This window comes from Lonchura striata, chromosome 10 (genome assembly GCF_046129695.1).
Source record: "Lonchura striata isolate bLonStr1 chromosome 10, bLonStr1.mat, whole genome shotgun sequence".
Taxonomy (NCBI): domain Eukaryota; kingdom Metazoa; phylum Chordata; class Aves; order Passeriformes; family Estrildidae; genus Lonchura; species Lonchura striata.
The window spans coordinates 3,018,630-3,043,220 of NC_134612.1; the positions used below are offsets into that span (position 1 = coordinate 3,018,630).

Genomic DNA, 24,591 nt, shown 5'->3' on the forward strand with positions numbered 1-24,591 from the left:
TCCAAAGGGATATTCCAGGCTGTGTGAAATCATGCTCAGGATGTAATGTGGGGGGAAGGAGGAAGGAGAGACGTTTGGAGTGATGGGGTTTGTCTTCCCAAGTAACCATCATGTGTGATGGGCCCTGCTCTCCTGGGAGTGCTGAGCACCCACCTGCCCATGGGAAGCAGTGAAGAGAGTCCTTGCTTTGATTTGGTTATGTGTGGCTTTTGCTGTGCCTATTAAGCTGTCTTTATCTCAACCCATGGGTTTTCCATCTTTTGTCCTCCCAGTTCTCTCCCTGGTCCCAGTGGTGGGGGAGTGAGCAAGCTGCCTGGGGCTGGGCTGCTGGCTGTGGTTAAACCACAACACCATGGCAACAGAAGAAAGGAGGGGAGGTGCTTGTCAAGAAAAAAACCAGAATTTAGGGGTTAAAAATACACCATAAGGGTTAGCAATGACACAGAAGGAGACAGACTGTGGATAATGATTACTGCTAATAGTCAACAGTTCCTTGAGCTGCTGAGGTCCTTCCTGCAGTGCAGTTACTGACAATACCACAGCCATCGACCTAGTTACTGCAGGGTTTCCGTTCCCAGCAGCCACAGCCAACACTGACTTACTTCAATTTCACCATTATTAATGCTTTGCTTAAAGCTTCAGCAACTGGAATCAGGTGATGCTGTGGAATCTCAGCTTTCGCTTGAACAGATAAGCACAATGTGAAGCTTCTCACCCTCAGAGAAAAGCCTGATAAGATGAATTCCCAAAGGTCAGAAGTCAGGATGATAAACAAGGAGAACCCAGCCCAAGATAGGGTTAAAGTATTGTGGTTTTTAAAGCATACCTAGCACTTTTGAGAGGTTTGGTAATTTTCTCATTGTATTCCTACAGGAGTATTTGGGAAAGAAGGAACTGGCTTTAGAAAAGGAAGCATTCATTAGCAAAACTTAGCACAAAAGGCAGCAGGAGCACATTTAAATCAGCTGGGAAAGGAAAAGGCCAAAAGGCTTCACAGGTTACACAAAATGAAGAAAGCCCCATTACAAGGAGGTAGAGGAAAGCAGGCAGGATATTTTTTGCTTTCCTTCCTCTTCATCTTCCAATCTGACTCTCTCAGACCCTGCTTTGACCTCCTTCTGGAAGAGGGGGAAGCCAAGTTTCCCATAATACTGTGAGCTCAACTTTACAAGCTGGAGACAAAGAGGAATCCAAACACACAATAAGAACCTGTGGATTGGCCAAACAAGGATTCCTAGAGGTAATTATCACAAAGGCAAGCTTGGTTAGCAGTCAAGCTACCGAGGTGAGGACTGGTCCTACATTCCTCTCAGGGGGAGATAAAGGTGTGCTTTTCTACTTCCCAGTGTGAGTTTCCTAAGCAAGCCAGGGATTTGCTCTGGTACTCTCAGTAGGCTGTGATGCTTATTCATTCAGCTTGGATCAGGTTCTCATCTAAGTGATGTCCAAGTAGATCTGGTCCATCCTTAGGTGACAGCGAAACCTTCAGCACTGTGCTCTGTGTGCTCCTGCTGCAGGCTCAGCCCCAGAGCTGCCCTGCAGTGTCCCCACTGCCAGATGTGCAGCCTTGGTCCTGCTACCGTCCATGTCTGTCTCGGGGACAAGTCAGATGCAGCTGTGCCTCAAGCTACGCCCATCAGTGAGGATGGGGGGGATGAGCATGGGCACACTGCTCCCCAGGCTCTCTCCCTGAGCTTTCAGTGCTGTCAGAGCTGATGGCAGGGCACTGGTGGCATGGACCACATCCCTGTGCCCAGCAGTGGAGCCTGAAGACTGTCAGCTGTGAGATCTTTGATGCTGGTCCACGTCCTTGAGACAGTTGTGCCCATTTAGCCTTAAAGAAAAGCCATGCAATGGTTGCCAGCTAATAAAAGTCATGAGGGACAGAAACATCCATTTGGAGGACTTTCTGAATATGCAAACGTATTACTAAAATCCAAAACTAAACCCCAAGCCAAATCAGTTATTAATAATTTCATGCCTGGAAAAAGAAATAAAGAATATTACTCTTTTCCCCTTAGCAGCCTGGTCCATCAGGAGTGCTTGATAGGCATGTGGTGCACCCATCAATAGAACCAGCAGATAACAGTGAGGGACTGGCTTGAGGCTGGGAAGCAGGCTGTCCCTGTCACTTGTAATCTTCTCACATCCAGAGGCATCTTAAGGCCTTTCTAAACACGCTGATACTGCCTGAAAATCACTGAAAAAACCCAGCCTCTGTTTGTGTTAACAGGATGAGAAAGTGCAAGGCTTCCTGTTATGTGTGTGTGACAGCTACAGATAAGCAGAGACCTCTGGACAGGAAATCCGCCCAACTTCTGCAGTGTGATTTGCCCGAAGCTGAGGAGCTCTTTTTAGATCGAAGCACCAACAGAATGAGACAGGGCTGGCCAGAAAATGGGGGACACGCTGGAGAAGAGCTCTGAGGAGCCCGAGATCTCTTTGAACAATGAGTGTTCGACGAAAATGGGGGACCTGGTGGAAGTCTCCAGTGGTGAAAAGGTCAAGTTTGATGATACAGGTCTCTCTCTGGTGCTCCAGAATGGCCTTGAGAACCTTCGGCTTGAAAATTCCCTTACTGATGTCATCCTGTGCGTGGGCAGCAGGGAATTCTCCTGTCACCGAGTGGTCCTTGCTGCAGCAAGCAATTATTTCAGGTAAGGTTTGTAACAAACAAAACCAATACACTTATTTTGCTTCTTAGACTTGAACTGTAGGTCTTCAAGGAGTGCAAACTGGGTGTTAAAGTCTTTCAGTTTTTTTTAAAGTTGGAGACTTAAATAAGGCAGGTGCTAAGTTGTGGATTTGCTGGAGTTCTGATACCAGCATTCAAAAAGTCTGCTGGAGGCAGGCAAAGGAAAACAGAATATTGGCAGACAAGTGCATGAAAAAAGGGTGTTTTGACCAAGCATCTTTAGCCACTTGTCTTGTCCTTTTGGGACCTGAGCAAAGAGGAATACTCATTCAGATAGCAGGGTATTTTTATTGAAATAGGAGTGGGTTTCTGGAACTTGCTAATTTTTTCTGTTACCATTCTCAGGTAAAAATATATATTGCATTAAATTGTTGAGGAGGAAAGAGAAGGAATTTTCCATCTGGAAATCAGTTGCAATGGGAAATATCCCCTTGAAAGCATTTCCTTCTGGTCCACTTGAATTTTTCATTCTTTCAGTACAATAGATATTCTATCTGAGACTACTGGCCAATAAGAACAAATTTTAGACACACAGAGGAACTTAGTATCAGCTTTAGCACAGATTTTCCATATAATTTAGACAATATCATTTAGACCATCACATTTGCATGGCTGGGATTTTTTTCTTTCTTTCATTTACTGCTAAAGTGGTCAGATGACTGAACAGCTACAGGGGAAACACGAGAAAAAAGAACCTGTGACCACTTGTGACATGAGCAGAGAGCTAATTTTATATGGAGTCTGGTAAGCTTTGCTGGTAGTGCCTGGAAGAACAGTTCTGCTTTTCTAATCTAGAGTAGAGATTGTGTCTGTGAATATTTGGAGACAGGTATTATTTCTACAGAGAGACTACATTTATTGCATATGAGAAAATATACAGCTAAAAGCAGAGATGTCCAAATATATCTTACCAGCATTATGTGTGTAATGGACAGCAGATGCACAAATTAAAATCAAAATTATCATAATGATACTTTGACAAAAAACTCCAATTTCACTATAAATAAAGATGCTGCAGTCAGAAGGATTTCCCAGTTAAAACCAGGCAAGATAATTTTATGAGAACAGCTGTTGGCCAGCTCTCCACTGAACTTTTCCTGAGCTACAGCCTGTCCCTTGGAAGGAAGGAGGATACCTGGCTGGAGCTCATCTCATCCCAAGGCAACTGCACACGTGTGCAGGGTCTGCCCCTCTGGGTGCTTCTGTTTGGCTTGCCTTCCCACAGAGCTGAGATTTATTACATCTCACTGTCTGCCAGTGCCTCTTGTCGTGACTCTTTGGGTTATTTTCAGTCACATTTGGCACAGGATGGAGGTCTCAAACCTGAAATTCCCGTGAGTTTGATGGAAATTTGCAGCTAGGAGAGGAGAGATGCTGGGCTGGCACCCTTGGTGTGCTGCAGGGTAAGGAGCAGGGTGTCCTGGCACACAGTGCCCAGAACAACCACACTGCCCTGCCCTGCTGGGCACAGCCAGCACAGGGCTGAGCTCATGCAAGGGACCCTGAAGTGTGTCAGAGGAGTAAGGAAGGAGAATGGAGGGCTCAGGAAGAGGAAGCTGAGGTTACTGGGAGGAGGGAAAGAAGGACACAAGTCTGCAGGGAACTGAGCTTTGCTGGCTCTGCTGCTCACAAGGAGCCTTCATTCATCTTGCCATAATTCTCTAGAAGCTGCATGGCCCCAGAGAAAGAAGGAATTTGTAAATCCCACTGTTCCTGTGAGCACTTTCCATGCTATTACAGCACTCCTAACAGCCATGCACAGGAGTAAAGCAAAGGGACCCAGTGACTCATGGGCTTCATTCCCCTGCCTGTTACACAACCCCTTCCTGAACGCTGGGTGCCACAGTGTGGGCAATCCACAGCAGCTGGCTGGAACACACTTTAACAAAACTAACCACTTCTAGGTTAGCTTTGTTTAACTAACTTTGTTTAACTAACTAACTTTGTTAGAAGGCTTCTTCTGGCCTTTTTCAGCACTACTGGAGAGTAGATAGACTAATTCTTGTGACATCCTGCACCCGTAGACATAAAAACTGTTGCTCTCCATTTACCTCCATGATGATAACAGAGCAGAAAAGAGAAATACCAGCTGACTAAGGTGGAACAGTAGTTCTTTAATCCTGCACTGCCCAAGAGTAGTGAGAGAATGAGGTTGAATCCATTTTCCAGAGTATCCTCGAGCTCCAGCATGGTTGTTTGAAGTCAGGTTCATAGTTCCAAGCACAAGCATTCCTATGTGGGAGGATGCTTAAAACGTGCTTCACAAAACTGCAACCCATCATTTATTTTACTGAGATTTCTCTGATTTTAAATTAGAAAAAATTTAGAATTTTTTCTAAAATTACCCATTTTTGGGTATCTAACTTTGGCACCGGACCCTTAATTCAGATGTGCATTTCTTAGAGTACATGTTGGTTCAAATGTGCAGTTTAGAATCACACAGGGACTAGACCCAGGGAATCATACAATGGAATTAGTAGCCACATCTGAATGATTTAGATCAGAATAAGGATAAATTCAGAAAGATTCAGAGACATAACTTTAATCCTTAGGAGAGAAGCTCATCCTAATCAGCCTGAGTGGTGTCAGGTGCTCCCCTTCCAGCACACAGGGTGAGAACAAGAACCACTCCATCTGAGCAGAAGGAAGGCCACAGGAGTCAGCTCTCCTGTGCAGCACTGCCCAAATTCAGCCCTGCCATGATCTAGAGCAGAGAACTGGTGGGAGAGCACCATGCTTTAGAAGTGTGGGTCCTGCAGCTCACAGCTACACCCTACGAAATTGGGAGCGGATGGCAGCTCTAAACCAATGACAAAGATTAGGAGACAGATAGGCCAAAGCACTTTGAGCAGACCCTGTGCAAAGGCACCAGCAGAAGGCTGAGGCTGGTTTCTGAGCAGCCTTGCCCAAGTGTCACACTGGGTATCTCTGACTGACCCTAGCAAACTCTCCGCTCTGTGGGGCAGAAGTGAGACTCACCTCCCCGACAGGGATGGGTCAATACAAGTCTGGAGTCACCAGCTCAAGAGAAGAAAGGAAGAAGAGCAGACACCACCTGCACCCTCCACGGGCCTGTTTCTTGTTCATGTGAGACGTCCGCAGCCATCAATCCCGCACGACTGGAACAGCTCTCCCGTGCCAGCCTCCCTCTCCGGGCTGGAGCCCATTCCCAGGGAGCAGTGGGAACTGAGGGCTGCTCTTTTCAGATGGCCACCTCTGTCAGAGGCCCACACATCGCCTCTTACATCACCTGACAATGCCAGAGGGAGGGAAGCTAAATGAATCTCAGTCTTGTGGTCACCAAAGTTAAGGAGCATTTGTCTAAATGCCTTGAAATATTCTGGTTTCAGTAGCAGCAGAAGCTGGACCATGAGGCAGGACAGTGAAGCAAAAACCTCTAATGAGCTGAGTGAAAGGAAAAATGAGAATTTTGGCTGAACAACTTTTCTGACAAGTAACTTCTCTGCCCAAATTTCCTGCTCAAAAGTTAGGCCTCTCTATCCAGAGGCAGTTTTGCACACTGAGGTAACTAAGACCTTGCTATAAAATTTCTGCTGAGGTAAGGAACAGGTAGTTCTTAGAGCAAGTAGCAGCTGGTATCTTCCATCCATTTGCCATTCATCGTGCCTAACTGCTTTGCAATAAAATCTGTTTACGTCTTGGCTCCAGTAAGATGTGTCAGTCAGACAGCTTAATTCAGGCACTTCTTTTACAAGAAAAGCATGGCCTAAGACTTGGGACCTCTAGACATTTTCCAGGTTGCATTGTCCTGTCAACATTGTGTGTGACTAATAAAGAAGGCCTGGAATGCAAGGTAAAGAGTACTTCTAATTGCACTTTAGATCTGCACATGTTTTTCACCAATGCAGTTACAAGAGGACTCACGTAATTCTGATCTGTTGAGAGAGATTCCAAATAATGTGACATTTTGTTCTCTGAATGCAGTGAACAAGAAGGGGCTGATCAAAATCCTAAGTAAAAGCAAAAAGCATTGGAAGAAATACTTAAATCTATAAATTGAAAATGCAGAGGAAGATGTGAGTGTTTGTCCTGCAGCTGTCACAATGCAAAATGGATGAAAATTCCCCTTAGAGAATTTCTGATTTATACCCCACATGAAATATCTGCCTAGTGCCAAAGGTATGCCTTGTGGTCATCTTTCAAATGCAGTATTATTCATCAAAGAAGAGTTGCTATCTACATGTATGAAATTACTGCATTTTCTGCCTAACAGTAGTTCCAATTCATGCAAAGTCAATTGTTTCTCTAGCCAAGAGGTACCAACTCTACAATCCCAAAATTTAGAAGAAAAGTCGGGTTCTAAATTAGAAGAAAGCCATAAGCCATTCTCCCCTGGCCCACCACTGGTGTTAATGTGGCCCAAGAGACGTTGGGAAGCTGAGAAGTCAGGCTCAGACACGTGGCTCTGCTCTGGCCTCGGGGCTCAGTCCCAGCAGAGTCCTGCAGCTCGGAAGCAGGGGGGCATTGACCTGCCAAGGGGTACAAAGCACATGGGCTAATGAAGTTTGGAAAATTCCACACCTTAACGAGCTGCAGGACTCTGCACTAGAAACACAGCAAGAGGCCAGCAGGTGAGAGAGCAGCACTGCTCCAGTCCCAGCTGCCCTTTGCTGCCATGGAGCCCTAGGTCTGCTGTAGAGGACAGCTTGGAGGAATGCATCATGTGTGTATGCCTTATCAAACTCACGAGTACACAGGAAGAAGAGCAACAAAAAGATATTTTCTTGTTTCTTTTCAACAGGAGTAATTGCATAAAATATGAAGCAATCAAAGTATTCTGTGTTGAAATCTAAATAGCCCAGTGTTTTCAGAATGCCTCATCCTGACTGGAATGCAGTAAAAGATAAATGTCTTTCTTTCCAGGGCCATGTTCTGCAATGATTTAAGAGAGAAATATGAGGAGAAGATCATACTAAAAGGAGTTGATGCAGAAACCATGAATATACTCTTGGACTACACTTACACCAGCAAGATGCTCATCACAAAGCAAAATGTACAAAAGGTCTTGGAAGCCGCCAGCCTCTTTCAGGTACAGATAACTCAGATGCACTGACCCAATCTCACTGCTCTGGCAACACCGTGTCTTACTCTGGTTAGCACACTGCAAACTTCTCTGATTTCATGGGTTCTGGAAGCATTTTGCTTCATATTTACTTCCATTAAAGTAAAAAATGGCAGTGGTAGCCATGTACTGGAATTTTGCTGTGCTGAGTGCCATGCAAACAGGAAAAGAGCCTGGCTGTGTCTCCAAGAGCTGCTCCCATGTGCTGCCTGCCTGGCAGTGCTCCCCAAAATTCAGGTCAGCCTGTGAAGGCCAGTCAGAAGGGTTAGTGGGCAGCAGCTGGCATGGCTGGCCAGAGCAGGAAATTACTTTGCCTTTCTGTCTCCCCTACCCTGAGATGAAGGCTTGCCAGACAAAGTTAGCATCCTCCTTTGTAGAACTCGTGTGTAAAGGGTTTTAGTCATGACCTGGGATTTGTGGGAGGCTGGAGTTGGTCAGTGTTACTCAACCTTTGGTCCATGAGGTATTCACGTGTCCTGTAAATCACCTGTGAGGTCTACCTAATTGCAGTGTCTGGTACCATGCTGCAAATTGCTAACAAATTGTAACCAACATAACCTGCCAAGTGCCAATGTGCATGTGTGTGTCCATTCCTCTCATTAGGGAAGGCAAGAAACACCCAACTCTGTGATCATTGTGGCCCATGAGGGAATTCAGGTTTCTGAATCTACATGGAAATTTTGCTCTGCAGTTCTGGAACTCTGCTTTCTAGCACCCCAGTCCTGTGAGGAGCAGCTGAGGGGGCTGGGGGTGCTCAGTTTGGAGGCTCAGGGGGGACCCTATTGCTCTCCTCACCTCCCTGACAGGAGGATGTAGCCAGGTGGGGATCAGGCTCTTCTCCCAGGTAAAAAGTCATAGGACAAGAGGAAATTATCTCAAGGGATAATCTAAACCAAGGGAGGTTTAGATTAGATATTAGGAAAAAATTTCACAAAGGTAACTTTAATGTCACCTGGGTCTGCATTGCATTTTCCATGCACCAACACTACCAACTGGCAGCATTAAACAGCTACATTTGGTTCATTTTCAGGACACTTTTCTATCTTGTTTTTGTTTTCTTTTGAAACAAAAGGATCATTCCTCAGCTTTTTTTTTCCCCTTTTTTTTCCTTCTGGAAATATCTAAAGTATAAACTTATGGTTTTTCATGTATCCTCCGTACTTTTCATTAAAATTAAGATTAAATTTGATTCCCAAGGCTGGTGCTTTAAGAAAACCATCAAACTCTGTTAGAATAATGATAAAATTATGAGGTTACCATAAGTAAGAAAAGTAAACTATAAAAAACTAGATAAACCTAGAACACCAGAAATATTCAGCTAAAAACTTTTGTTGTCTTGGATACTATCAAGTTTTATAAAGCCTCATTATAAATTTATAAGGCCTCTCATTATAAATGTGAGGGTTTGGGCTGAAAATGTGTTTTGTGCAAAAAAGATTTAGTAACTACTAAATCTTTAATAATCTGCTATATCAAGCTGACACAACTAGAGTTCTGCCAGATTGTCCGTGCTATTCATGCAGCAGAACAGAGTTGAAAGTCAAATGTTTCATTTGGATATATCAACAGCTGAAAAGATAATTTCTGCAATTTATTGTAACATTTTTGTTTGATAAATTCTCTCAAATTAGTGACGTGAGAAATCCAAATTTCAAATAGAATCTTTTTATCTGACTAGAAAGAGCTTGTAGCAGTGCCTCTTTTTAACCTTGTAGACTTGGTAAAGAGCCAAAAAAGAAATAACTTGCACAGTTCTAGATATTGCAGTATAGATATTCCGATGTAAATTATCTACTTTTCTGTAGAAACTGTTTTTGAAAAAGTTGTACATATTTATATCTTTCTTTAGTCCCTTCTAGCAAGTTTTGACCAAATGCAGTCAAAACTGGCAGTAGGAAGAGGTGGAGGGCTGTTTGGAGAGAGCAGCGTCCCTGCCACGGTGGGGGAAGCAGGTGAAGGGTTTGGAACAGCTGAACAGCTAAGCCTCACCCTCAAGTGAGCCAGACAAATTTTTTCCACCTAAAGCACAGTTGCAACATGAGTTCAATAGTCACCTCCTCTGTCTGGGCTGGTGGCTGCCCAGCCACTGCACTTGCAAGGCTGGTGCCCACCCTGGGTCCCACCCAGCAGCCTCTGCCACCCACACTGCCTGCAGAGCTGCTCATCCTTCACCCTGGCAAGGGTCAAGATCCCAGCTGCTTCCCAGGACCATGGCAGGGAGCCCTGCTTCCCTCACCAGAACTCAGCAACAACCTCCAGACCTGTCCACATGCTCCTGCCCCCCAGGAACCTCTGTATGACCCATTCCCTCAGCAGGGCTTGCTGAGAGACCACATCAGCTGTGGTGGTGGAAGCAAAGAAATGGCGAGAGGGAAGCAGACTTCTGAGCAGATGGAAAAGAAACTCTGTTGTCACCAGAGGCTCTGGTGCCCACTGCCATAGAAATGCCAAAGGCTCTGATGCCCACTGCCATGGAAATGCCAAAGTCTGTGATGCCCACTGCTATGGAAATGCCACGTGCAGCGGGAAGAGTGGAGGATGCCCCGAGCTGCCCCCTCTAAGCAGGGCAGGGCTGCTCTGCCCTCAGGGCATGGCTGAAGCACCACCAGCCTGATGGCCTGACTGACCCCCAAAGCACCCCTCATCCCTGGATTAATCCACTTCAGATGAGCAGACACTCCAAGGGAAACACGGCTCCAACACCTGACAGCCATCCTGAGGCCACCGAGCAGGGCAGAGCCAGGCTGGCAGTGCAGGCCACGCCGGACAGGAGGGCACCATTTGCTACCGAAGGCCTTCAGGGCAGCTGTGGGTGGGAGAAGGGCTGGCAGGCTCAGAAAGCCTCCACTCCCCAGAGAGCAGCCCTGAGGGGGCTGTGCCCCTCAGCCGGCTCCCCTGGGCTCCCTGGGGCGCAGGTGTCACCGCTGGGCCAGGACTGCTGTCCCTGCAGCCACAGCACAGCCGGTGGTGGCCCAGGGCCACCAGCTGCATGGGCAGGATCCGGCCCCAGAGCGTGCTGCATGCAGAGAGGGATTCTGAGTGAGAGGGATTCTGAGTGAGAGGGATCCTGAGTGAGAGGGATTCTGAGTGAGAGGGATTCTGAGTGAGAGGGATTCTGAGTGAGAGGGATCCTGAATGAGAGGGATCCTGAATGAGAGGCATTCTGAGTGAGAGGGATCCTGAATGAGAGGCATTCTGAGTGAGAGGGATCCTGAGTGAGAGGGATCCTGAATGAGAGGGATCCTGAATGAGAGGGATTCTGAATGAGAGGGATCCTGAATGAGAGGGATTCTAAGTGAGAGGGATTCTGAGTGAGAGGGATCCTGAATGAGAGGCATTCTGAGTGAGAGACCTTTCAGTCCCCGTTCCCTTCCCTTTCTGGGGGCTCCAGCCAGAGGGAGGGCTGCTGGCACTGCTTACATTCGACCATTGAATCAAAGCTGGGACAAGCGACGGCTCATATGGGGAGAACAAATTTTACTATTCAGAGTGAAAGCCAGCTGTAGGCCAAGTAAGCCATGGGAGAACATGGATTCAAATGGGTATTAGGAGAACTTATTGAGGAAACTGTTCTCAGGGAACAGGGCTTTTAAAGTGCCTGGATTGGCATTAGGAGGGGTACTCACAATGGACAAGCAGAAAATTCAGAGCTCTGCCAGAATAATCAGAGTAGATGAAGAGGCTCAGGGGTGTCTTCTTTCTGATGCTCTCTTGAGTCAGCCACCTGCTCTCCTGGGACTGACTGACATATGCCCAGCAAGTTTTGGGGGAGTTCTGGGGGGAATTTAGTGTCTAAATGCAGGCAGTGGTGGAGAGACAGTGCAGCGCAGAGGTGAGGAGCAGAACCAGGGAAAGTCCTGCCTTGATTTGCTCCCAAGCAGCCCAGCCCCTCTGGTGAAGCTCTCAGCAGGGCTGTTTCTCACACCCACACCTCGCAGTTCTGCATTCGCCTGGCCACAAACAGCCCTGCAGTGAGGGAGTGGGGCCTGCTGGCCGTGGGAGCCATGTGCACCTCTCTGTCACCTCCTCAGTACTGCTCTTAATGAGCCATGTATAAATAATTAGAGAACTCTACAGAGGTTTGCTGCAGGCTGGTGAGAATGTTGTTTTGGGGTTTATTCCCAGAGTCACAGATGACTCTGACCTTGACTCACAGATGACAACAAGGTCAGATGAATGACCTTGGCCAATCCTAGGTTTGGGGTTTTTTTATGTCTCATCACCGACAATTTGAATGCTTATGCTTAATAAGCTTAATAAGGCTGATGCTTAACCTGCCTCAGGTCTGAAACCTAGCTGGTGGCAAAGTCCTTTCAGATGCTCAAGGAAATGCCCTGGTGAGTTCAAAGTGTTTGCCTCGTGCTAGCACTGAGAGCAGGCAAGGGGAATGTGGCAGGTGCTGTGGTGCTACCATGGGCCACTGATATATTTTTATCACAATTAATGTCAGTGGCAGCAACACATTCTGAGACCTCACATAGCCTTGTTCATCAGCCAGTTGCATTTCTCTAAACTTTTGACCACATCTAAATGTAAAACAGGAACTATGCAGTCTGTACACAGTGTCTGCGATCGCTCAGCTCTGATAAACAGTCTAAATATGTCAACACGATACTGATGGGTCTAGAAGATTCTACCCTAATTACTAAAACAAATCTACATACTACAGTGTTTAAAAATGTTTCGCTTCCTCTTTGCCCCTCAATTACTATTGCACAACTCTCCCCAGTGAGAAAACATAAGTTAAAAATGGTTTGCTTGCTGACACTGGGTGGAAAAACAACCCAAAAAGCACAGATGGAAATGCACAACATTAGCTCTGACCCATCTTTATTGCACTGTTCAGTGGCAGTATTTGTACCTGAAATCACAAAGGTGATGGAAAATCCATTAGGATGAAGAACTGTAACTGATCAGTTCTACCCAAAACTAGTTCTTAATTCCTGAATAATCAGCTCAGATCATAGTTTTTAGAAATATCTCACAGACACCTGTGGCCCAGAATATGTGCATTTGGGACACTCAGGTGAGGTTATTTTGCCAGGGAAATTTATGAGAGTAGTTGTGATGCTTTATTGAATGCAAGCATAGCCAGTTCTTTGATAAAGGAGACTGTGTGTAAAATGCATATCAATATTTTTTTTCAGCCAATTATGATGACAAAGGTCATTAGACCCTCTGAAGGCCTCTCCCACAAGAGATTCTTGCCAGCAAGTCCTGTCTGTCAGGAATCTCAAAAGAATTGCTGATGGCCAGTCTCTTCCTGCCATTCACCCCAGTCTAGGACTGCTGCCCATTCCTTCTGGGGCAGCACGCTGCTCCAAGCCTCCCAGACCTCAGCACTCATTTCCCACCACTCTCACAAGGCCTCAGATGCATTTGGAGTTTGGATGGTGGGAGCATAAATGCAGACAGTGGAGCCACCTTCACTCTAAAACCAGACTCTGTTCTAGTTGGTCTGAGCATGATATGCAAGAAGCAGAGGAAGCAAATTGGATTCCTGGGATCCTTGTCTGTGCTTTGTAACTCCATGATTGCCAGTGCTTTGAGATCTCGTGAAGGAAAAGGGAATAGTAGGAAACCCTTTAGTGAAACAAATAAAATCCATGACTATCACAGGTCTTCTGCATCCTGGCAGAGGGAAAAGGAGCAATTGGATACAGAGGGAATAAAAACAGTGGGAGGAAGAAATTCTCATTTCGAACCGCAGCTCTTGGGAGATACCTGCAGTCAGATGATCTAATTATTGTCTCCCCCAGCTCTTTGCTGTATTGGGCATGGCTGGTTGCTCCATAGCTCTCCTGTGACTGTTTTCATTAACCCTTCTGTGCTTATACAAGCTTTTTCTGCCCACAGTTCCTGCGCATGGTAGATGCTTGTGCCAGTTTTCTCACCGAAGCGCTCCAGCCGGAGAACTGCGTTGGCATCCTGAGGCTGGCTGACGCCCACTCCCTGCACAGCCTCAAACAACAGGTACAGAACTACATTATCCAGAACTTCACCCAGGTCCTGAGCTCCGAGGAGTTCCTGGAGCTGCCGGCGGACATCCTGTGCAGCACGCTGAAGAGCGATGACCTCTGCGTCACGGAAGAGGCGCAGGTGTTCGAGACTGTGATGAACTGGGTCCGGTACAAGGAGTCGGAAAGGTTTTCTCTCCTGCCCTACGTGCTGGAGAACGTCCGGCTGCCCCTCTTGGACCCGTGGTATTTTGTAGAGACTGTTGAAGCTGATCAACTCATTAGACAGTGTCCAGATGTCTTTCCTTTGCTCCAAGAAGCAAGAATGTACCATCTGTCAGGCAATGAGGTGAGTAAAACAGGAAGGTATTAGCCAGTCTTTGTAAACGTCTCACGCTTCAGCTCAAATATCGATTTGAAAGGAGCAGTGCCATGGGGCAGAAAAAGGTAATCACACTGAATTTCCACTAACTGGTGCTACTGAAAAGTCAAAATGGGCCTCAGAATTTATCCTACTGTCTTAGACGGTTCAGAAGATTTTGGTGGGTTGTTTTAAAACAAAGTGCACAGCTTCCTGTTTATGAACATCTGAGCTTGACCCTTCATACACACTCTTGCTAAATGAGGACCCCAGGTAGCTTCCCTAGTAAAAACACAAATGGTATTAGCCCTGACACATCACCCTCTCAGCTATTACTTCAAGCCCAAGAAAATAAACAATTTTCCCACCAAACTGCCACAATCTGTAATGACTCTTTCAAATGTGAATATGTAACACCTTCCCCTGTTACTTATGGGGGAAAATGTTTCATAAAGGAAGTATTCTTCCTCCTGTAAAGAAGACAGTCTCTTTGCAGAGGAGAGGAGTGCCCATCTGCCATTTGCAGAGGTCCCTGCACCCAAAGAGACAGATTAATCCTGACATCCAGTCGAGTCCTGTCCTGCCTGCTCAGTGCAGGCTGTGGTGGATCTCCGGTTCTTCCATTGCCCGTCCCCTTTGGAAAGTTAGGTATCAGTCACATCTCTTTGGCCAAAATACGGGGGAGAGGGGAGAGCAACCAAGAGGTCAGATTTCACAACAGGAGCAAAGTTGGTGAGTGCGAGGAAACGCGTCCTTCCTCAGCCGGGGTCAGAGGAGGGCAGGAGGGGCTGTGGGTCCGTGGCTCACGGCGGATGTGGCACTGTCACCGGCACGGCCAGGGTTAAATTAAATTAAATTACACATGTTAAAATCAGAAAGAGAAGTAAAACTTTAGGCAAGTTGCCTCCTGACGCAGCATTTAACCTGTGCGCCTTGTTTGCAAGCATTTCCTCCAAGGAGGACACAAGTTTCCAAGCACCCTTCGCATTCTTTGCTCCTGGTGAACATCTACCTGGCAAGTGAACTTCTCCAGTGTCCCTGAAACAAAGACCTGGCCAATAAACTGAGCCAACAAGCAGTAAATTAGAGCTAAGCACATTTCAGACCATGGTTCTGGCTTTAAATAAGTCTTCTAATTTTGGCTTGAAGAAAGAACTTATACACAAAGAAATAAATAAAAATAACCCCTCCACAGTTGAGAATTTTTATTGTTCTGACACTAACATATCTCTTCAGGACAAATAGTAAGAGCACTTATTTTCTGCTAGCACTAACTGCAGTCTTGCTCTCTCCAAGCTCCCCAAGGCATACACAAACCTTGGGGCCCCCCTACCCTGCCCTCACTCTGTCAGCCCAAATAAAACCTGTCCTTTTCAGCTACCCAGCCTTGTCACTACTGCTCACCTGCATAGGTCTTGGTGCCATCCTGGTAATTCCTAAAAGGATCTGAAAGGATCCTAGTAGGTAGGCAAAAGCAGCTAAGTTCAGAGTTGGAAAAATCCTGCTGAAAGAAGGATACAGTAAGCTCAACTGAATGCTTCTAGGATGCTTTTCAGGCTTTCAACTTAGAAAGTGTTGGCTAATTGGTTCAGTTGATGTAAGCCTGATGTGATTTGAAAAACAGGTAATCAAAGAAAAGGTCACCTGGCCTTTCTGTAGCTGTAGGTGTAAGTGCTCTGCGTACTCACTCTGTCTCACTTGCATTTAGATTATTACAGAAAGGACCAAGCCCAGGATGCACGAGTTCCAGTCTGAGGTGTTTATGATCATAGGGGGCTGTACAAAAGATGAGAAGTTTGTAGCAGAAGTGACTTGCCTGGATCCTTTGAGGCGAAGCCGTCTGGAAGTAGCAAAATTACCAATCACAGAGCAGGAGCCGGAGAATGAGAATAAAAAATGGGTGGAGTTTGCATGCATTACTCTAAAAAATGAAGTCTACATATCGGGTAAGGAACAAGACATTTCTGGGAGTGCAAGAGGGGAACCAAGGGTTCTCATGATTATTTCCAGCTTTTATCAAAACCATGCTTGAGGCAGCTTTAGAAAAATTAAGCACTACAGGTATTTTAATGCTTTGGCTTTGGACATGCTCCAGAGAGCACTGGATGTGTAAGGACACTGCCTAGCTCTGATTTGAGCACAGAATTCCTTTTTAGACAACATTGATCCCTATTCATGGGCACTTGTGTGCAGCAGGCTAAGCAGTGACTGAGGTCCCAAGAGGGTTCTTGGGAACAGTTTACCAAACATAAAATGGCAAATTGCTTCAGCATCTTCTCATGACAAGTTCATTTGAAGCTCCACATGGATTGGCAAAATCTTTCCGGAATCTGAGTCATTCTGCAAAAGTCAGTCAAGAACCTTCAGGGAGCTGTCACTGATGTTTGGCTGCCCCCTGAAAGCTGCCATCACACAGGACTGCCCACTCACAGTTATTAACTTGGCAGTATAAACTGTCAAAGCCAGATGAAATCCCATGTTCCAGACACCCAGTGTGGGTCTAAAACAACTCATGTGCTGGTCATCATCCCAGAGCTTCAGGAGATGTATTTAATTTCCCACACAAATACAGCTGAGCTCCACACAGCAGTTTGATCCCAGAGCTACAGAGATTTTACTCTAACAGTCAGAATGTTAAAATCAAGCTTGCCAGACAATTTGACAGCTGCTTTGGATGGCCTGTCAAAAAATAAGTTTGATGATCTTGTTCTGCTTCCAGAGGTAACGTGACAGCAAGTTTTTCATCACTGTGTCATTACGGACCATGACACAGAGCAGGGTCTTCATGGATAGAATACTGCCTTTCTGCAAAACTGGCCATGAAATTCTATACTCCATTAAAACAGAAGAGTAGAAAGGAGGAGAGTAGGCCAAAGTGTGAATGCTTTGCTTAAATGTGAATAATGGTCCACTTCCTTTATTCAAATATGTTCCATTGCATTCTTTCTTTTGGGAGTCCACATATTTTTGATACTTCATTCCAATTTAACATTTATTAAAGCTTTATCCTGGGATAACAATTAGATTACTCTTCCTATAAGTAAAGGTATTTCCTTTCAGTCCACCATAGAGAGTTTCTGGCATTAGCCCCTCTGCTAAAGGGTAGCTGTAGAGAGGAACCTAAGTCAAACATTCCAACTAGGGAATATTCCCCTCACCCTCACACCCTTGAGTTGAGAGGTCTTTTTTCCATTTGCCTTCAGTTTGTTACCCTTTCCTCTTTTTCAAGGCTTTTTGCATTCTTTTATTCCTGACATCTTTTCCAATGTCTCTTCTCCACTTTTATTTTATGTTCTATCCAGGCTACCTCCAGGCCAGGCTAACGCATTCCCTGCTGTGGTGAGTCTAAGCTGGCTTTCCCTTTGCCTCTGTTCTCACAGCTTCTCTTTCTTCCTTCTCTGCTTACTTTCATATCTCTGAGTCCCTCTCTCCATTCCCTCTTTGCCTTTCACCTTTTTGGCCTTTGTACACAAATAAAAGGCTGAGTGGACCAAAGCTATTAGCATGTTTTTCTCAGCTAAACAATTTATTAGTGTCTCAATCCCGATTAAACAGCTGCTTCCTCCTGCATGTCCTTCTACTTTTGTTTTCTTTCTTTAGCTCCTCTAATTTGCTTTTTCTCTAACTTGACTTTCATTTTTCCTAACTTCCTAACTTCCCCTTCCATGTGCTCATTTCCCTCTGTATCTTGGTGCAGTCTGGAGTCTTCCCTGCTCCTTGAGCGTCTGAAAAATAGGAAAGTCCTTTGCACAAGATTATGACTACTGTTAGATTGTGATTTTCCCAAAACAGTTTCAATACTTTTACTGGATGGCCTGAGACACTACATTTGCAGCATAACTAAAAATGACATGAATTATCATTTACCATTCTGATGCTTTTACTAATTGGGTACAATTTCTCTTCAAATTAGAAAGAATTGTTGTCCAGAAGAAAAACAGAAACAAAATTAACTTCCAATCCTCTCAAAAATCTCTCCCTGTCCCCTGATGTGCAGCAAATTCACCCACTGGTCCAGCTCAAGCTATTACATGAGTTGCAGCCTGTGGAAGAAAGCACAAGCTCATGTCAAAGGGAAATTTCAAGGGAGAGTAAAGGGAACACCTGCAGTTTCTCAGCCCCATTGTAGCCATGAATGCTGCATTCAGGCCTTTAGGCCACTTCAGCTATTTGAGTGCAAATAAAATTCAACACATACATGTGAAAAATACCGGGACAAAAGCATTACAAACGACTCTTTCTAGCATGCTAATTATCTCTCATTCAATCTGCTGTTTGGCCCAGAGATAGGCTCCATCAGTTTGCAGTGATCTGTCTGCAGTACAGAATACCAATGAAGGCAGACATTTTCTCAATGGAATATGAACTCTCTTTTCAGTATATTCACCAGTGAAGCAAATGTTTAATCGGGAATAAGCTACTCAGTCTGTAGATGTGGTTTCAGGCTTAACTAGATCTGTCTGTATTACAGTTACACCAGCAACTGTTGGCAAACAACAGCTCTTGTCTAAAACACTGCTCTCTGCTTTAGCACAAGCAAAGATCCACTTGCAGGTCAGCTCTAGAATGAGTTTTCAGGGTCCAGTTTTGGTCTTCAAGCTATGAATATGAAGCTTACCCAAGTCTATAGAGAAAGGGACCAGAAGGAGAGGCACAAAAATGAGATCCCAGCCATATGGTCCCAGGGTTGAATAGTAAAACTTCCAAGTCCTGCAGGACTATTGTTGGTAGGAGTTCAGTCAGGTCTTTTGCTTTATGATGCAAACCACAGGGCTGGCCGGATCTGTTCTGCACAACCTGGCAGTTTTCCAGTCCAGGCCTGTCTTCAAGGGATTTGGCACTGCCAGCTGCAGCATCCTCCACTATCTTACTTAAATCACATTTGTTTATTTGTCCCTTTGCAGCAGTTCTGCAAAGCTCTGGTGTTCACAAAAATCTCCTGCATGTCACCCTGCTGTGTGGTTGGTCTCACACTCAGTATTGAAATGAAAGTGGTTGTGGTCTGGTAAAGAGAAGAACACTGATTTATCTTCACTGAATATTTGGCTGTAGAAATTGTTCAGTTTCCTTCACTATTAAGTAAACTAAATGCAGACATTTTAAACATATTGGAGTTTTAAAGTAAATACAAGCTGTGCTATCGTATTTACACATGTCATGTACACTACAGGTGGCAAAGAAACAAAGCACGATGTCTGGAAATACAACGCCTCCATCAACAAATGGATACAAATTGAGTATCTCAACATTGGGCGCTGGAGACATAAAATGGCAGTGTTGGGTGGCAAAGTGTATGTCATTGGGGGCTTTGATGGCATGCAGAGAATCAACAGCATGGAAGCATATGATCCCTTTCATAACTGCTGGTCAGAGGTAAGAGGCTGCATCACGTAACATTTTAATAATTTGGAATATTTTAATCAGAAAATCTTAGGGCTTGGATTCATCAAAATGATCTTGTATAATTCTTTTAAGTATTTCTGGTCTTTAAAAACCCTAAGTATTATTTTCTATAGAAATACATATCCTTTAGAAGGTAAAAATCCCTGGATTGCCAGCCAATAATTTCCTGCGAGACATCTAATGCCTAACTTTCCATTTTTTAGTTGGCTTTTAAAGCTAGTAGTCCATAAATCACGGAGTAAGAATATAGTATGCATGAGCCAGAGCACAGGCTGAAAACTACTGCTCTTACACATTTTATATGTATATATAATGTGTCTAGCAAGCTGTGCTTTATATATGGTATGGGTTATGCATTAAAGTGAAAGTACAGGTTTGAAGGTAAACAGGATTAAACTCACTCTCTCTCCCCCACCCCCGCCCCCCCCCCAGTTCTACACTGTACTTCAAGCAATGAGAGGAGAGAATTAGGCAACCAATTAATCCATGGCAGTAATGAGATTAGGCATTATAATAGCAGATACAACCCATTGTCTCTAGATTATACAAAGCAATGTGGATGGCTCTAACAATCACAGCTGCAAGTAGCAAGATCAGTATAAACAAATTCCTTGTGCTATTTTGCAGTGTGCAGAAGAATGTAAAGAAGATTTTTGGCATTTCTGATATTTCCTAGCTTCTGAATTATTGATAAAGTAATTTTATTTTCAGCATTTGAACAGAGCATATTTTTATTAAGGGTTTTTGCAGTCTTAAGAAAAAGCTGAAACATACTGCTCCCTTATCCTTAGAAACATCATCTTCTCAACCCTGCTTAAAAAGGGATGCCTGACTTCAAATTCTGCAGGCTCCCTTCCCATAGGCGTCAGTCGGACTGCTTCACATGGTTACTAATGATTCTTTTTGGTCCCCAGGCTGCTCCCCTGATGGTCAACGTGAGCTCCTTTGCAGCAGCCAGCTACAAGAAGAAGCTGTACGTGATTGGGGGAGGCCCCAACGGGAAGCTGGCCACGGACAAGACGCAGTGCTATGACCCGGCCACCAACGCGTGGAGCCTGAGGGCTGCCATGCCCGTGGAGGCCAAGTGCATCAATGCTGCCAGCTTCAGGGACCACATCTATGTGGTGGGTGAGTGCAGCACCCGTGGCTCTCCTTGTCTGCACCCAGCAGGGCTTGGCCCTGTGCTTCTGTGTGGAAGATGGCTCTTCCCGGTGAGCTTAGCAAGGGGTGGGAAGCCAGGATGTTCACAAACGGCAGGGAAAGGTTCCCAAGTCAAAATCCCTCTTAGCATGGTAGCTATCTTGGAAAGCTGGAGCTAACCCAGAGACAGCTTAAAGCCATCCGAAGATGTGTTCATAGTGGCAAGGGCATGACCTCATAGCTACATCATGTCCCCTCTCCTCTCCAGGGGCATTACACAGCCCACTGCATGCAGGATTTATGCTGGGATAAGAGTATGAGGAGCAGGTCAGGGGAGCAGAGCCACTGAGACCCAAAGACTCAGAGCTCTTCACTTGATTGCACTTGGGGTTAATTCAGTCAATCACCAGAACTGGAAGAAAAAAATGGAAGAACAAGAGTTTGAGCTGAAATATGGGGGGAGGAGGGAGCCTGCACACATCTCCAGATGGTACTACAACAACCAAAAGAAAAGAAGAACTTTGTTGCCAAATCAGGAGCTCTGAAAATTTTCCCCTTCCTCTTTCAGCATTGGAGCAGGGAATTTCAGTATAATCAATATGGTGCCGAGAGCTGGCATAGAGCTGGAGTATTCACCAAATAATGAATGGTGCTCTGGAGGGAGATTTGTAATCTGCATTTGTGTGCACATACACACACACCCACACCCCTTTTGTGTACATATATGCCTCATGTTTGTCCTCAGGATTGGAGTTGACATCACCCTGTTTGTACAGGATGACAGAGAGAGAAGGCACATGACTTATGGGCTAGCTGATATACCTCCTGATAAAATGGACATGAAACTCCAGTCACATTCATTTAGCATCTTTCAGCCAGCAACATCCACCAGTAAATCTCTAGTTTATCTATCTGAGAAGCAAATCTACTCCAATTGGATAGAAATCAGCACCATATGAAATTTAAAAGATAAAAGAGCATTTGCATCCAAAGCAATCAAATTACCCAGACTGATGAATTACCAACTGCCAGGTGAATCACTACAACTAACAATGTCTGTTTTCAGCCTGTTCCAATTAAGTCACCTCTGAATGACTTGATCACCCCTCAGGTACTACACTAGTATTGTCAAACTCAGCATCTGTTATAAGTACCACAGATAAATGCTTACTTTGCCAGCAGGAAGGATCCCAGGCATTGTTGCACCTCTTCAATAAGACCATGGCTTCAAGATTTCCCTATCCAGAACAGTACCAGACTCTTTTCAGTGGTGGCCAGGGACAGGACAAGGAACTGTGACCATAACTACAACATAAGAAGCTCCACCTCAGCCTGAGGAAGGACTTCTTTATCTTGAGGGTTGCAGAGCACTGAAACAACTGCCCAGTGAGGTTGTGTAGTTTCCCTCTCTGGAGACATTCCAAACCCACCTGGATGCATTCCAGTGTAACCTGCTCCAGGTGACCCTGCCTTGGCAGAGGAGTTGGACTGGATAACCTCCAGAGATCTCTTCCAACCCTAACAATTCTGTGATTCTGTACAGCTAATACAGAAGACATATTCAGTGCCTGCAAATTCAGAATAAGAACCATTTAGCTGTTTGTAATCTTGGTAAGGAATGTATTTTCATAGCCTTTCATGAGAATTGAGGTATTGACCATTTTTTCAAGAGAAAAGGCCACTGCAAGACTGAAAAGGTGCACTAAGAACCTTTACTAAGAATCACTAATAACTTCAGTTTTGGGAAACACAGAGAAACTGAAGGTCACTCTCTATTTAACTGTTGGTCACTCTCCAACAAACCCATGGAAAGATTATTGATTCAGTCTGACAAACTCTAAACAAGGAAGGGTTTTTGAAAGCAGCCAGTTCCAGGAAGAACAAGGATTGATGGACAGAGGAATGAGTGGAAAAATCCTGTACCTATTCCTAAAAGTGAAGGTTTACCACAGCTGGTCCTCCATGATCTAAGTACCTTTAGACAAAATAGCATTTTTCTGAAGCTGTGTCCTTAGCTGGAGCAGCAGGTATGAGAAAGATCTGTTGCTAGGTACACTGTGGTCACACTGGAGGATCACAGCAGTTTGTTCTGGCCCTAAATTCCACAGCCTTATAAAAAATAAATGGCCTTCTGCAGATCAGGCTTTCAAAACAATAAAGTATCCTGTGACCTTGTTTTTTCTTGGCTTTGGGGCAGAAACCGTTTTTACGAATGTCAGGAACAGTCTTGTTGAAGTGGATGGTTGAATTAAAATCCCTTACAGGAACGGTCAGTGCAAACCAATATCCATTTCCTTCCCAGGTGGGGCAATGAAAGCTCTGTACTCCTACAGCCCCCAGGAGGACACATGGTGCCTGGTGACTCAGTTTACCCACGAGAGAGCCAGCTGTGGGATTTCTCCTTGCAACAACAAGCTGTTCATCACTGGTGGCCGAGACGAAAAGAACGAAGTCATTGCAACAGTGCTCTGCTGGGACCCTGAAACTCAGAAGCTGACAGAAGAGTGTGTCCTGCCCCGGGGGGTGTCTCACCACGGCAGCGTTACCCTCAGGAAGTCCTACACGCCCATCCGTAAGGTCGTGCCCGGGGCAGTTTCTGTCTGAGCCCGCTGCCTCCTGGCACAGACTGCAGTGAGGATGGGTTTGAGCTCCGGGGAGCAATGGATGGGAACACCACCACAGGTCCTCTGCGGGCATCTGTACATATGCACAGTCCTTGTTTTCCTGTGTACATTATATCCTTAAATTATCTTAATTCCTTCCCTCCACAGAAAAAACAAAGGGACCAGCTGTAGTTTACTCCTGCCAACACAATACCTCGAATCAGTCAAAGAAATGTAGGTGGGAAATTTACTTCCCAGCTATATCTACCCTGGAATGTGCTTGAAATGGCTCAGTCTGATCCCAGAGTTTGGTCAACTATTTATTTTGTTAAGTTGGATTTGCAATACCTACTAGTGAAAAAAGAGAAGTTGCTTTTGGAATTAAATATTTGTAACTTTGGTAGGACATCAAATTGTGTCTTCCAAAGCTGTGCTTTTTTTTCTCCCAGTGTTTGGCACATTAGATTAAGTTTGAACCAGCTTGTTTGTTTGTTTGAAGATACTTTGTTGGCTTTTCAGTTCTGCATGACCAAAAAACATCCATCTCAGTTTGCAAACCTTGCTGTCATTCCCAAGAAACAGACTGCACAGGCTGCAAATGTAAATGAACGCTAAATTTTTTCCATGTCACATTCACTGCGGCTGTTTTCTGAATAAAACAGGCCAAAACGTGGTTTCCCTTTCCTTTGCTGTGCGTCTCGGTGGCTGTTGTGCCTGGAAGGGCTTTTCTTCATCCCCGTTCCATCCCCCGCTCCATCCCCGGCTCCATCCCCGGCTCCATCCCCGGCTCCATCCCCCGCTCCATCCCCGGCTCCATCCCCGCCTCCATCCCTGGCTCCATCCCCGGCTCCATCCCCGGCTCCATCCCCGCTCCATCCCCCGCTCCATCCCCGGCTCCATCCCCGCCTCCATCCCCTGCTCCATCCCCGGCTCCATCCCCGCTCCATCCCCCGCTCCATCCCCGCCTCCATCCCCTGCTCCATCCCGGCTCCATCCCCCGCTCCATCCCCCGCTCCATCCCCGCCTCCATCCCCTGCTCCATCCCCTGCTCCAGCCCCGGCTCCATCCCCGCTCCATCCCCGCTCCATCCCCGCTCCATCCCCGCCTCCATCTCCACCTCCATCCCCGCTCCATCCCCGCCTCCATCCCCGCTCCATCCCGGCTCCATCCCCCGCTCCATCCCCCGGCTCCATCCCCCGCTCCATCCCCGGCTCCATCCCCTGCTCCAGCCCCGGCTCCATCCCCTGCTCCATCCCCGCTCCATCCCCCGCTCCATCCCCGGCTCCATCCCCTGCTCCATCCCCTGCTCCATCCCCGGCTCCAGCCCCGGCTCCATCCCCGGCTCCATC

The 24,591-nt window shown here is 45.8% G+C and overlaps 1 protein-coding gene across 1 annotated transcript; it reads left to right on the plus strand.

Moving 5' to 3' along the window:
- The first annotated feature begins 2,292 nt into the window (after positions 1-2,292).
- On the plus strand, positions 2,293-23,926 carry KLHL6 (kelch like family member 6). Its single transcript, XM_021555801.2, has 7 exons — positions 2,293-2,657; positions 7,580-7,745; positions 13,635-14,084; positions 15,805-16,042; positions 19,267-19,469; positions 20,414-20,627; positions 22,942-23,926. Exons 1-7 carry the CDS (start codon positions 2,398-2,400, stop codon positions 23,241-23,243), a joined length of 1,833 nt encoding a protein of 610 aa, XP_021411476.1. The 5' UTR covers positions 2,293-2,397; the 3' UTR covers positions 23,244-23,926.
- Positions 23,927-24,591: the final 665 nt, after the last annotated feature.